Source organism: Dreissena polymorpha, chromosome 5 (assembly GCF_020536995.1).
Source record: "Dreissena polymorpha isolate Duluth1 chromosome 5, UMN_Dpol_1.0, whole genome shotgun sequence".
Classification (NCBI taxonomy): Eukaryota; Metazoa; Mollusca; class Bivalvia; order Myida; family Dreissenidae; genus Dreissena; species Dreissena polymorpha.
In genome coordinates this window covers 77,734,897-77,750,184 of record NC_068359.1, presented here as the reverse complement: position 1 = coordinate 77,750,184, position 15,288 = coordinate 77,734,897, and the positions used below count along the sequence as shown (strand labels likewise).

Below are 15,288 nucleotides of genomic sequence, written 5' to 3'. Positions count from 1 at the left end.
TTTTATAATATTACAATTGTAAATTGTGTAACATTGACACATACATGGTGAGCTTTATAAAGATGCATTTTGTTAGACACTGTTATTGTAAATATACTTGATGCCGGTCGTCAATAGAAATAGTTTAAACATGTCAGATTAACAAACAATATTTAATTTTATCGAACGATTGAACTATAGTTTTGCAACAAATATGTTTTTGTCTGTAAAAAAGTTCTGGTGTTTCAATACTTATTAGTGGTATCGATAACTGATATTTGACTAGGCGGGTATCAAATGTTTATCAACACGATTTATATCAAAACAATTACATCAAAGGTTTATTCCCAGTTGTAAATCACGATTTGTTTCTTTATCAAGATAGTAGCCTTTAATAAGCACACTCCGATATAATAACAGAAGTGTACGAAGGTTGATAAGTGTAACAATATATTTTTTCTTCAATACCTTTGACCGAAAATGATAGAGCTGCATGCTATTGTGGCTACACAATCGCAATAGTATTATAGTGCATACATCGCAGAACATGTCATTATTTATGAAGACTATTTTTTGCACTCAAGAGATTTGGTTTAGCTTGTTCAAGTATGGCTTTGCTGACAGAAATTGATATCATTGAGAGTCGATAACCATCACTATTGCTCGTACGCGATTTAAGCAAAAACCATAGCATGATAATGTTTAAACATCATAATTTAAGTATGAAATATTTATCTTCGTGTTCCAGTTCATATCTGATTTTATAATTTTAATTATCAAGTATAAACATAAAAAGAAAGGGGGGGGGGGGCGATGCTCTTAAATATAACAATATTAACGAAGAAATATAAATTGCACTCATATGCACAGTTTATGAATACAAATACAGTATTTTTTCTTTAACAATTTTTCAAATCTCAATAATTACTACCGTCAGGTGACCTCGGTTGTATTAATGTTTGTATATTTTAAAACAGTTTGTAATGCATTAAATCACAACGTTAATGAGCAGAAGCAGCATTGCATTTACTGGGAATAATCAATTTTGCGTTAATGCATAATCGACGCAAGATGGTTCACGTTGAACCCTCGATTTATTCTCTCCAACGACAATTGACTGACTGATAGAGCTTTTCGCGTCCAGTATTCTCTTTGTCAAGAAGCTTTGCTCTTTCTGATACATCTGCAGATGAGTCCGATCGTTGGCTTTCATGTTCACTTGGACCAACGAAAGATAGGCTGGAAGAACTTTCGGGCTATTCAGGTGTTCGCTGGACCTTGCCAGAAAATCTACTGGTCATAGCACGGACAATTTGGACTCTAACCTCTTTGTCGAAAAGGCAGAATATAATGCAGTTCGATAACGCATATGAAGGATCACCAAACGCTTGAAGATATAATATCACCTTGTCGAATTGTTTACCTTGACGTATGTCGAGATGGCAGTTATTAAAAACCTAATGGTTCTCCAAATCTGAACTGCTAGCAATATTAGCGACATACATGGAATTCAAATCATCAGATCTCAAGTCTTGGTTAAAAAACAACAAATATTTGACCTTTCAAAGTGTGAGCTTTGTTTCATGTAATGTTTTTATATACATTTTACATATAATTATCATCAAAAGAAATAATAAAGAAATAATAAACAATAATTCAGTCGTGACGCAATATAACACGGAATATAATTTTGATTTGTAAATAAACAATCTCTGTATAATATTCGGGTTGTCAATTAACACAGTGAAAATCCATGTCCACAAACACATTTTGACAACGTGCTGATTAGCGAATACAATTACAATTTTAGTGTGAATGTGTAAACTCGTATTGTGGATGATTCAATATAAGACTGTACGGATATATAACGTATTGAATAGTTTATAACTTATTTCTGGTTTACATGTGTTGTAACGAGCTGCAGATACGACTATTGACCATACATATTTTAAAACCCTGCTGACGTGATGAAATCAGCCACACTCAGCACGGTGACCAGCTTCCCGGTAATATTACGTATCGTCACCATGCAACAGTAGGTCATCACGATGACGACAGCGCCGATCATTGACAGGACGCAACTGACTGCAGCCGTAATTAGAAAAGCGCTTTCTTCGACATCTTCGACATGGGGTATAGACGTATTCGTCCGTTCGTATGGAAAAAAAACATTTTCTATAAAATGTTGATTAATCAATGAATATTGTTTTTGAATATTGCATTATGTAACCATGTTTGTATTTGTTTATCCCACGACCAGTATATTTCAGCTCTCGCTTATGCCGAAGAATGCATACGTGCGAGCGACTGTCGACACGCGGTGTGTCCAACGGACTGCTATCTGGAATGCTACCATAGGCAGTGCACATGCACCCACAGTGAGCTAAATATTCGACAATATAGATCAAAATTTATAATTGTGGCAATTCATATCCTAAACCGTGTTGTGAAAATCTGCTGAATTGTAATACATTTATTTTGCATTTTACCTCTGGCATGTGTGGATACATCATACATGTATATTTAATTTTACTATATATAAATAAATAAATAAATATATATATATATATATATATATATATATATATATATATATTATATATATATATATATATATATATATATATATATATATTTCTGGTTTTCATTTATAAATAACCCGCGTTCTTGGTCGTCCCAGATAAGCCTCTTCAGTTCGCACATGATAACATGGATGGACTATTTCCGCTTATATGGAATTTGTTTTAATGATCATTAAGAAATACACATGAATATATGTGAATAGTGCTAACAAGTAAATAATTACAGATTATTTACTTTTAACGACCAGTTTAGATTAAATACTATGATAAAACATTCAGGAAGTGTTATTCTAAATCAAGAACAATTGTGATAAGTACTGGGCATTACAGTATATGAATACATATCAGTGATATGAGGAACTGATAAATGAACTGGCGGACTCACAAAGGTTTATCAACTGGACTGATAACAATTAAATATAAGTTGCAAACTAATTTATAAGTCATGATTTGATTGCTGTTTTTTTAAAAATAAGTTTCAAGTTCACAATTCGAGATTATAAAGACACGAATAAACAAAGCGAGCCTGATGAAATATGTCAGATATCGTTTTTACAATATCAGGGCGGAGATGTACAATACAAAAGAGCAAATTAAATAACTGCATGGTTTCGTAGATATACAAACAAAGTTGTATAAAACTTATATGTAATGAAAATATCAAGGTAACTTGACGCTTAACATTCAAAGCCATACGGATCTAAAATTATTCGTGATTGTTTGTACTTATCGATAATTACCATATATATCAAAATATATTTATCATATCATAAAATTATAAAAATCGGGAAGAAAACACTTTCAAAAATGTAATATACACCTAACCAACAAATTAACGACAATTGAAATCAGAACGACCAAGCTATAGATCCTATTTAATGTATTACATAAATTTTACGTTTACACAGGCGAAATCAAACAATCACTAAAATGTTACAAATTACGTTGTCATTACAGATTCTTGCCGATTCGCAATAATACCTACATTCATACGGACAACTCTAGAAATGTCACTTGACATTTTTATTGTTAACAAGCCTATATATTTGCAAACTTCGGTATTATAATGCTGATAATGATTAAGTTTGAAGCTGTAGATTTTGTATACAATAACACGCAGAACTTTGTACATATATTAAATAATGTAATAAATTACAAAATCAATGAAACTTTTGAAGTTATGCATGAAGAGGCTTCAATGCATCTGAAACACGTTCTACATTGAACCCTCGTTTGATTCTTTCCAACAATGGTTTACCGACTGATAAAGTTTTTCATGCCCAGGATTCTCTTTGTTTACAAGTTTTGCTCTTTCTGAAACATCTGGAATCTCTGAGGACGAGCCCGTCGATTGGCTGTCTTCAACACTTGAGTCAACAGAAGGCAAGCTTGAAGAGGCATCAGGCTCATTTGATGCACTCTGGGTCTTGCGGGGAACACAACAACTAATCGCATTGGCAATCCTGCCTCTTACCTCGGTGTCAAAGAGGCAGAAAAGAATACAGTTGAAGAACGCCTGTGACGGATCGCCAACCGCTTGAAGATATAGTAGTATAGTGTTTAGTAGTTTGTCATTCGTCGAGAAGGCAGTGATTAAAAACCGAATTGTCCCCCATATCCGAATGGCAAGTAGTACTAACCAGACATACAGAAAATTCCTATCGTCTGATCTAAGGTCGGGATTAAGTTGGTCTAAGGTGTGAAACCGATGGTGAAGATACTATAATTGTATAAATAAATAAAAACAATACAATGCTCATTTTTAGTCAAAATATATTCAGTTTTTTTTTTAAATTAAAGATCCAACATGCTATTTTGTATTGCTAACTTAATAACCTCGCAAAGTATAAAACTTGGTTTGATGACTTACTATAAAATATTAAAATAAAATACGAGTATTATTGACCTTACCAATTTCAATTTGAGGAGAATGTAAAATCCCGCTGTTAGAACATAACAACCAATTTCCCAAAACTTTCCAGTGAATAGCATATATAATAATGTTTTTGTGCCATTGTCCTCATCTTTGCATTTTACCCAGCACCACGGTCCGGTGCCAATTGTGTATCCGTGATTGTCTTCACGACCCAGCATATCATGATACAAAGCAACTGCTATCACGACGCCTATATTAATATAATACATTTTCAAATGAATTAGTTATTGTACACCATACTGATATTGTAAATAAATTATTTTACTATGATCCGACAACAGCGCAAACATAAATCTTTCATAAAATACAGTTACGTACTTATTTATGTTTTGTATTCGGGTGCAAGTAGCGTTCGCTATTGAAATTTTAGTATCATCATAATCATTTTCAAACACTTACCTCTTATAATGTTATTCGAATCACATCATGCCATAACCATTTTATGTTAATATAATAAAACATTTACTAAAGCACTAACCTAAAGAGTTGTTGTTCATACTTTAAAAATGTTAAGCTTTAAGTCCATAATTGCATATGCTATATTTAAAAGTTATATAACAATTATGATTACTGTGACAGTGAATTCAATTTGTACAAATCTGATTTTTCTAGCAAAATATATAGAAAGCCGAGAATACCCGGAATCATCCAGGACACAATATTTGTAGCTATATAAAATCTTTTTCCAGGAACGGCCTCGCGGTAGATTGCAAAGAACAAATATGCAGCAATAGCCACAGTGAGGAAAAACGACACCATGCTGGAATATGTGGTAACAGCGCTTTGTACACGACAGAAAGTAGTTTGGTTGAACAAAACCGATGGGTATTTGTTTACCACAATAGCTGACATGTATCCTGCAAATGACAAACATGAAGATGCTTAAAAATGAACACTAAGAAATATGCATGATTAACTATTTTTTTACAAATCGTTATACACCCAAAAGCTCCTCAAACAACTACAGCAATATTTACATTTGTGAAAATGGTCTGGATTCTGATGAGTTCTTTAGACACATGTTTAACTATGACGCTGCATTATGTTAGTGTGATTTGATGAAATAAACATTAATTAGATATTATATGGATACTGCTAAGACTGATCTTAAAGAAATGTTCTGCATTTCATTGGTGAAGAAATTGTCTATAAAAGTTCTCTTAAATTGCATAACCGGCTTCAATAAATATTGATATCTGACAAACCCGCTGACGTGAAGAAATCTGCCACACTCAGTACGGTAACCAGCTTCCTGGTAGTATTGCGGATGGTCTCCATGCAACAGTAGGTCATCATGATGACGACAGCGCCAAACATTGACAGGACGCAACTGACTGTAGACGCAATTTGAAGGTTCTTGCTATCGTCTGTAGCGTTCTTCGTATTGTTTGGACAAAACATTTCGTCTGCATACAATCACAACAATTGTTGATTTCTAAAAGTATTATTGTTATCTGTAAGCATGTTGTTATAGTGATTCTCTTATAAAATTAATTCAAATAATGTAAATACTATCAATATATTTCTGCATTTAATAAATCAAATTAATACTTTGTCTTATATTTCAAGTGGTAAGACTTATTTTAAGAAAAAATAAATTTCATGTTAAAGGAATAAAAAATCACCGCATCAATATAGGGCGAATGCGAAATGTAAATAATAAATCAAAATATATATACATGTATATATTGTTTTCTTCAGTGTGATTTTTTTTTAAATGTCTTGTAGCCTACCATAAGCAGAGTAATTCGTACCGATGACTGATGATGCAACTGTGTAGATATTTCCCATTACTATCTTAAAGCAGTGTGATTTTACACAAACACCTTTTTTAAAACAAACACAATTACCCGAAAATTCGTTCTCCACTATTGAATTTTACCGTCGTGTTGAGAGTCGAATATCACCTGAATACATGTGTGAATGTGTTTTGTATGCTCAACACAATAACATATATTTAAATTGTAACAATATCAAACATGCGTATGTGTAAAGCTTTAAGCGGAATGCATATAAACCTCAATGTAAACGCTAGACCTTCAAGTTCGCGTATATACATGTATAACTGAAAGTTCGTAAATTGTACCAGTCAGTCCTGGAAAAATCACCGGCCATGTTAATGGCTAAATAAACATATGCCGTTATCGTAATCATAACTGCAAAGGACACATCTACATCGTCATTGTTCAGTGTTTATTTCATAAAACATATTTGATTGAAATTGCGTTAAAAATCGATCATGCTTTTCGAATTTGCAGTACGTAGTATATCGCCCACTACGGACTTAAATAGAGTATGTTTAATATGACAGCATACCTGTTTAAGCACAGTGAATATATCAACATATATACACGTACATGTACTGGTAATATACGCAAGCTTAAGTTGAGATACATTGAGCCAATTTAACCCATCATTGAAAAAGTGAAAGATACCTACATACCTTTATGTAGTCCTTATATTTATTTCAAAATTAACAAACAAAATCTTACGGTGAACTTGTTTTCAATGAATACGTCGAATGCATATCTATTTAAGGTTGCAAACGTTTCAATCGCACGCCGCATAAGTTATATCTGCACTTTGAATCATGAATCACTGTCACATAATTACGGAATCCGGATAGTGTATTCTATATTCTCGCCCTTCTTTTATCAAGGGTGACACTAAACACACGAAGCGATACACGATATTTTTCGCGACAGTCGCGGCGACGCACGATATATTTAACACGATATATCGCCCTTTTTTAGGTAGCCCAAAAGGCGATATATCGTGTTAAATATATCGCGCGTTGACGCGACTATTGCGCAAAATATCTTGCGTCACCGCGACTATCGCGAAAAAAATCGTACATTGTACGTCGCCGCGACTGTCGCGAAAAATATCGTGTATCGCTTCGTGTGTCTAGTGTCGCACTTGATGAAAGAATGGCAAGATTATAGATGGCACTATCCGGCTTCCGTACATAAAAGCCAAAGTGATAGTCTATTTTTCTAGTCTATATTTATCACGCCTCTCAATGTTGAAAGGTCAAGGCACGATGCATGATGGTGTTTATCCATATGATGTGAGCTACATGGTACTTGCAAAGGATAAAGCATATAATGCATTTTTAAAGCTACCGTCCATGGAATTAAAGCGAGTATATACGATCTTATTATGTTTCTAAAAACAAAAACAAAAACAATAATGAATAAAATATAGATTTAAAGTCAAGAATAGGTACTACCAGAAAATATACGCAACTAGAGTTAAAATCAATTGCAACAATAGTTGTTCTGCAAAAATACGAGTAAACGTATCGGTCACGGGTTATTTCTGTTCGTTATACATTTCAATGATTGATACAATGTGCATGATTTTAGATAAGAAAACTATTTATATTTAGATGTTGTTTTACAATTGCCAGAATAAATGTTTTCGTTGAAAATTGTAAATACTAGCTTAAAGCCATTATAAACGTTCATTTGTTATAATGTTGATGACTGTTTTAGGAAATAGTATCTTATTTAGAAAACACTTTGTGAAAATGTTATATACACTAATGTAATGTTGTGAAATAGTGGTAAATGAATATTATCTATCCACATCAGTCAATGTGGATGACATCAAGAATGGTGCGTCCACAAGATATAAACAGATTAATTAAAAGGTAACAGTGAAACACAACTTCTTTTTTGAATCCGGATAGCACACTGGGTCCCGGCGTTATTCACGCCCTACATGCTATTGGTCGGAACGGTCCCACAACGATTCGGTCATTTCAACACATTCCTCCCCATTTTATAGCCCCCATTCTTAATTAAAAGACTCTTACCTCATGCCCATCCATTACCCTTGTTCATGACCCAGCCCTCTTTGACATGTTACTCATAATTAAGCATGATCAGTCAGACTCCCATTAACTACCTAAAAAATCCCTGGCACGCATTACATTAATTAACCAGACCACTCACTACAGCATAGACCCAACTTAAGTTTCTTGACTAGATTTAGGCTCATATTTAACCATTTGCCCACATTTCCCCATACAGCATAGACCACAAGGAGGGATCCTGTCACCTGTTCAATGGTTTGACCTTATTCCTTAATCATATTAATGACCAAAAAGACCCACAGGATCCCTATGCGTGCCACACCCAAGTCCGTGCCGGCCCTACAACTGGCCGCATCTAGCTCAACCTTGAACAGTGTCGGCCATAAAATTGACCGCACAACCTCAGTAAATGTCAGTCGTACAACCGACCGCTTCTACAACAATCCTCGAACAATGTCGGCCATAAAATTGACCGCATCTAGCACAACCATGAATAATGTAGGCCATAAAACTGACCGCATCTAGCACAACCATGTCGGCCATAAAATTGACCGCATCTAGCATAACCAAGAATAATGTCGGCCATAAAATTGACCGCATCTAGGTCAACCTTGAACAATGTCGGCCGTAAAATTTAGCGCACAACCTCAGTAAAGGTCAGCCGTACAACCGACCGCATCTAGTACAACCTCGAACAATGTCGGCCATAAAACTGACCGCATCACGCACACTCTCAGTAAATGTCTGCCATACAACTGACCGCATCACACACCAGTTACAGGGTGCCCCAAATGGTGGCGCCATCCTACAGTTCGATCCCCGAGTACAATTTCAGCAACTGACCCCCTAAAGGTTATACAGACGCCTACTTTTCTCGGCGGTAGTGCGTAAAACCTCCCCAAGGATCACACGCCCTATCCGGTCCACAACATTGGCCACCTCCCCCACATATACTGGAGTATTATGGAGCTTTCCCCGGACACGCATGTAGGGAGAGTCGGTCTCCACCAACAGCCGATCAACCGCAATCTCTCGGACGGCAGACTTCTGCACTGGGTCGAAGCGCGCAGCCATACAAGAGATGCTCAAGTAGCACCGAGAGAACGCGGCAGACCAACCAAGAATAGGCGGGACTACTGGTCGCCTGGGGCAAGCCAGCTCTAATAATCCCACAAACAATCCTCTCCTGTCTGCCTCAATCCTGCTCAGGCTCCTTCTGGTCCAAACCTATCTCTCCCAGCGCGACCAAATCTATCCTTTCTTAACTCTCTCTAAACCTGGTTGACCACCCCCTTAACGTCCCCTAGAGGCGCTTTTTGATGCACCCCAACGACCGACCCGAAACCAGCGACACAGGGACATGCCCTTGGGTAGTTGGGAAGATCACAGTAAACTGCAATTCCCCCATTAACCCTCACTGGTACCTCAGGTGTGGGCCCTACGGAATTCCCCACCAGCGCCTCAATGGAACCGATCCGGGTCACCTTGCCACTGCGGTCCAGGTGAACGTGGCTGTCAAATGCGGAAAGTTGCGCATTCCTAGCCAACTCCCACGAACGGACCTCCGGTGCATCGTCCAACAAATCTTCTACTAGGGATTCAGGCTCCGACATCGACCATGCCACTGGAGCCGATGGCACAGCCCGATCTCCTGCAACTAGATCGCTAGAAACCTCATGTCTCCGAGGCGAATCAACATGTTGACCCGACTCAGTCGCCTGAGTTTCCATCAACACCGGCCTGAGCACTTGCATCGACTCAGGTTCCAGAGTCGAGTCAATTTCCCGATCCGCTGCTGCCACACAACCGTTTGGTCCAGGTTTCTGTGCTAGCTCAGTTTCCTGCGCCGACCAAGTCGCCTTCACCGCTGACACCGTGCAAGATGGCTCGGGTCTCTGTGACGACTCAGTTTCCTGAGCCGTCCCAGCTGCCCGTACCACGCTGCGCCAAGCGAACCTCTGAGCCCGGAAATCGGACCTTAACTCAGGACCGCACTTTTTAAGACGTGCGGCCATAACTCTCCGGTGGAAGGGAAGTGCCCTGGAATTAACCCGTGCGACATGGAACACGGCCGGTATTATCCAGTCAAACTGACGACACACCCTTTCCATTAAAGCTTGGTCATTGTTGCAAAGCCAAGAATTCTCCGGAATGTTTAACCTAACCCGGCGCACGAAAACCATGATATCATTAAGTCTCTGGAGACCCAGACCATAGGCGATGCACATGACTCCCCTGAACCGGAGATAATCTAATTCCTGGTCCTCCAATTCCTCGCGACCAAAAGCAGGTGAAAGATGCTGGTGTGTCACATGGTACCGAACCGCACGTGTCCTGAATCCGCATACCGGACAATACCGAACCTGCCTCCTCCACTCCCCTTCCTCATCCTGGTGAGACCGGGATCTGTCCCTGGTATCCATCCCTACTTCACCCTCTGTACGCCTTGGGCGTCTCTCACTCCGAACCATACGTACAGACTCCTCGATTTCCTCTACAGGCCTTCTTAATACGACCTCCTGCACTAGCTCGATTTCATCTACAGGCTTTCTACTTCCGACCTCCTGCACTAGCTCAAGACTGGCCTCTAAAGGAGCTTCAACCTCCATCTCTTCCGAGTCAGAGATGACGATCACCTCTCCCTCAGAGCCAGCCCCGACCACGGACTCCACCAACCTCACTGGCGACACAGGGAAGCCCAGAGGCGCTGGTGGTGTAACCACATATTCGAACTTCATCTCCACCGGCACAACTGGTTGCCCAGAGAGGGTCACCAATGCCGGATCTCTCCTCGGGTTCAACTTTCAACCCACCCAACCCAGGCGTCTCCGGCAACACAATGTAGCCAAGAGGGGCTGGATTGTGATTAGTTACCTCCACCTGAGGTTCTAACTTAAATCTGACTCTCATCGAGCCCGACCCAACTGGCAGCGCAGGAAAATCCTGCGCGGTCGGAATTGGGGGGGGGGGCGCTGGCCGCAATCCGAGTAGTTTAGACCTACTCCGGGACCGCCTCGGGGTCAGTGAAGCTCCAGGGATTCCCCTTTGCTTCTGAGGACCGGCCAAAACCCTCTGGATGAAAGCATCACTGAGGATTTGATGACCATACTTCCTGACCTCAGCTATGAAGCCATGTTTGGCTCTTTTCCTAGCCATACTTACCTGTCCTTGCACCGCCCATTCGACCCTACCATGGTCTAAGGGCAACATAGTCCCAAGCTCGATGACCAGATCACGCCCAGACACCCAGAGCGTTTCCCGGTCATTCGCTTTCTCCACTTCTTGGAATACATCCCGGCCATCAACACGACCGACCACCCTAGACATCCTGCAAGTATAAACCCAGAGAGATCACTTGAAAACCGTCTCTTGAAAACCGACTAGATCTCTTCCAACCTATAGGACCTAATCCTTCCTACTATCAGGACGTGCGTAAAGATCAATCTTATCACCATCTTCCTCGGTGACTCCCACGCACTTTCCGTGGAACCACTCCTCACATACATCACAGGCAACCATAAATGAACCATCGTCGACTCCCCTACACATACAATAAAGAGGCTTATCTTGCACCTCTTTCAGAAAACACAGCTCTCTCGCTCTCAAACCACCCATGCAGGAGGGTTATGCAACTTACAAGTTTTCAACCGGTCATGATTGACCCTCTTCCCCCGTAATCGGACTTGCTATAGGAAATCAGTGAATTTCCTCACTATCATTTCCGGCCCAGTCCATTGTGGCAACACCTTCTTAGCCTTGCCCTTTTTTCCTGCTATATTAAGAACATATACCAAAATCGCCTACTCGATAGGTGTTCTGGTAAAACCGCACATCGTGATCCCGCTTCATGTGAGCCTGATGCCCACTCCAACCATTCCATCACAGGTTGTGCCTCATGAGACGGCAATTGATAAACCAGATCTGCAGGGGTAAAAACCTCCCGTCCTAGCATCATACGGTTAGCGGTGAAATCAGTACTTCTACACACTGCCGAACGCATAGCCGCCGCTATCTGCTGCAGGTTTTCATCCCACGTGTTTTTTCGGGAGCCTATATAGCAGCGAACGGCATCCATGAGTGTGCGGTTGTACCTTTTGACCTTACCATTAGTGCTAGTTCGATAGGCCGTTGTACGAGTCTTATTAATGTGCAGTAATTAACACACTTGCGTGAACAACAGGCTTTCAAAGTTAGTGCACCTATCCGTCATGATTTCCATGGGTATTCCTATACCTACAGAACACTTGATTTACCATTGCCTTCGCAGTTACCTCAGCTGTCTGTGAAGGTAATGGGATAAACTCAACTCAATTAGTGAACTGATCCACAACCATCATCACATATCGATTGCCTCTTTGCGTTAGTGGCAATGGAACAAGGACATCTAAGTGAATCCTTTCCATTGGAAGACCGGAATGAAACATAATCAGTTCGCCCTTAGACTTGCGGTTATGCTTTTTACTTACAGAACAACGGGGGCAACTGAATACATATTTGATTATATCCTGGGACATGCGATGCCAAACATATTTGGCCTTTACCCTTTTAATTGTACGTTGTTCAGCCTGATGTCCTGACATAGGAATGTCATTGTTCAAGACCATTATCTCTTGGCGTAATACCCGGGGTACTAATAATTGCTGAAGATCTGTCTTTGGGTCCAGGCGCCAAAGCAGATCAGCTCCCAATTTACGTTGGCGATTAAGCCAATAAAACTTGGAAGCTGCATTTGCAAGAAACAGTTCTCCCTCAGGAGGTTCACTACCGTTCATCAACCACTTCCGGATAAACCGGAAGTCTTCCTCTGCACACTGCTGTTCTCTAACTAGGATGTCCCGGTCTTGGACTGGAACAGCTCTATCAGTGTTCTATCAGTGTTCTCTAGACCCGGGGTGTCGTCATTTTTTACCACTTGAATGGCTACTTGCGCTAGTGGAACAACAGTATCTACCTCGCGGATAAATCCACCCCACTGTTCCTCTGTTCGAATACATTTGGGACACCCACCACATGGCAGAGCATCTAATGGTAGACCATGATCATAATGGTCTCCCTCATCGACAGTCAATCGCGACAACGCATCTGCGTTTGCATGTTTCTTGCCAGCACGATTGGCAATCTCCATATCGTACTGGCTCAACTCCTCCATCTACCTAACTATCTCCCCTTGCGGCTCCTTGAAATTTAATACCACGTAAGACTACTGTGGTCAGTATGAACCAAGAAACGTTTGCCTAACAAGTAGTGGCGAAACTGCCGCGTAAACCTCACTACCGCTAGCAATTCCTTACGCGTGGTACAATACCGCCGCTGTTCCTTGGTCAGAGCGTAGGACCCGTAACAGACAACCCTAGACACATCTTCCTGGATTTGACTGAGAACCCCACTGATCGCTTTATCAAAGGCGTCGGTGTCTAGAACAAAAGAATCCTTCCGGTAGGAAGTCCTAAGATTGGGGCAGACACCAGGGCTTCCTTTAGATCAAAGAAAGCCGCATCTTGGTCCTCCTCCACTGGAAGTCTTTAACTATTTCATACAGTGCTCTAGATCTACCGGCATAGTTCGGTATGAACATATGGTGGTAATTCACCAGCCCCACGCTCTTCATCCTTAGAACTGTACGGCACAGGTCAGTCAACCACCACTCTAACATCATTTGGGGACAATCCCAGACCCTCTGAACCTACAGTACGACCCAAAAATTCCAAGCTATGCTGAAACAGCACACACTTCTTGGGTTTTAACTTTAACTGGTATTGTCGCAACCTGACAAATACCCCCTTAGTGTCTGAATATGTTTTCCGGAGGTTTTGTTCATAGCAAGGATGTTATCCAGGAAATCCGGAACACTGTTCCAGTTCATACCCTGCAGTACCAGGCCAACCACCCGAGAGAATGTCGCAGGTGCGTAACATAAGCCGAATGTCATATGGACAAACTGGAATAGCCCATACTTAGTAGTGAAAGCGGTTTTCTTCCTGTCAGACTCATTGAAGTTTATCTGCCAATATGCAGAGTGAGCATCCAGCTTTGAAAACCACTTCTGGCCAACCAACATATCTATACAGTCCTCAATCAACGGCAAATGATACACATCCTTCCCTATAATCCACACACCACCTGACCGATCCATCACGCTTTCTAACCAATACAGGTGCGGAGCACAATTCTGAGTTAGAAGGCTGGATCACCTTTGCATCTAACATCTTTTTCAGATGATTTTCTTCCTCCAGTACAAGAGCGGCCGGGGTCTACGCATTCTCTACCTAATGGGCTTGGCTTCCCCAGTATCTATGCAATGCTCGACAGCCGCAAAATTCTCTAGATCATACTCGTTTTTAACGAAAACGTCCTCAAATTCACATAAAAACCCAGCCACCTGCATCTGTTCCCCATCGTTCATAGAGGTATCCGAGATGGTCCGGCACCGTGATATCTTCATCACATGTTGCAACCTCTCGTACCACCTTTACTGAGGTCAGTTCCTTGGGCATTGGTCTTATAACACGTAACTCTTCTGCCCTTCCTACATATTTTCCTTGCTTGAGTCTAACATGGTGATCAGACATGTTCACCATCGACGACCTAAGACCAGCCTTGCTAACATAAACTGACATAGGCACTATCAGGTCACCACACTCGGTCTCAAGTGCATAGGTGCTTATTCGTTTCACCAATGAGCATTTAACAAGGGTTATCGAGTTGGGTGGGATACTAACAGTTCGAGCGACAGTCACATTTGACACTTTTGCCTCGATTAATCCCCCTTGTTGAGCCATTGGAACCACCTTGCTATTAAAACAAATGGTGGACCCCATTATGTCAATAGTGGCTCCATGTTTTTTATCAAGAAATCCAGACCGAGTAAACATGTAATCCTCAATAGGGGCAACATAGACCCTCTCTTAAAAGACCATGTCACCCAGCTGGATGGTCACTGGTCCACAATGGAAACATTCATCTGCAAGCCA

The 15,288-nt window shown here is 40.5% G+C and overlaps 1 protein-coding gene across 6 annotated transcripts in view; it reads right to left on the bottom strand.

Moving 5' to 3' along the window:
* Positions 1–3,032: 3,032 nt before the first annotated feature.
* LOC127882432 (G-protein coupled receptor 157-like) overlaps positions 3,033–15,288 on the bottom strand; it is a 68,446-nt gene continuing 56,190 nt past the window's right edge. Inside the window, exons 1-6 of one of the 6 annotated variants that reach the window (XM_052431066.1) lie at positions 6,941–7,101; positions 6,348–6,404; positions 5,703–5,932; positions 5,136–5,354; positions 4,473–4,687; positions 3,033–4,281 (exon numbers count right to left, since the gene is read on the bottom strand). In XM_052431066.1, coding sequence (XP_052287026.1) covers positions 3,778–4,281; positions 4,473–4,687; positions 5,136–5,354; positions 5,703–5,898 — 1,134 coding nt within the window. In that variant the 5' untranslated portion in view covers positions 5,899–5,932; positions 6,348–6,404; positions 6,941–7,101 and the 3' untranslated portion in view covers positions 3,033–3,777. Of the gene's footprint in view, positions 4,282–4,472; positions 4,688–5,135; positions 5,355–5,702; positions 5,933–6,347; positions 6,405–6,940; positions 7,107–15,288 lie in introns of those variants that run through there. The other 5 variants (XM_052431068.1, XM_052431065.1, XM_052431067.1 and 2 more) reach the window with 5 other exon arrangements.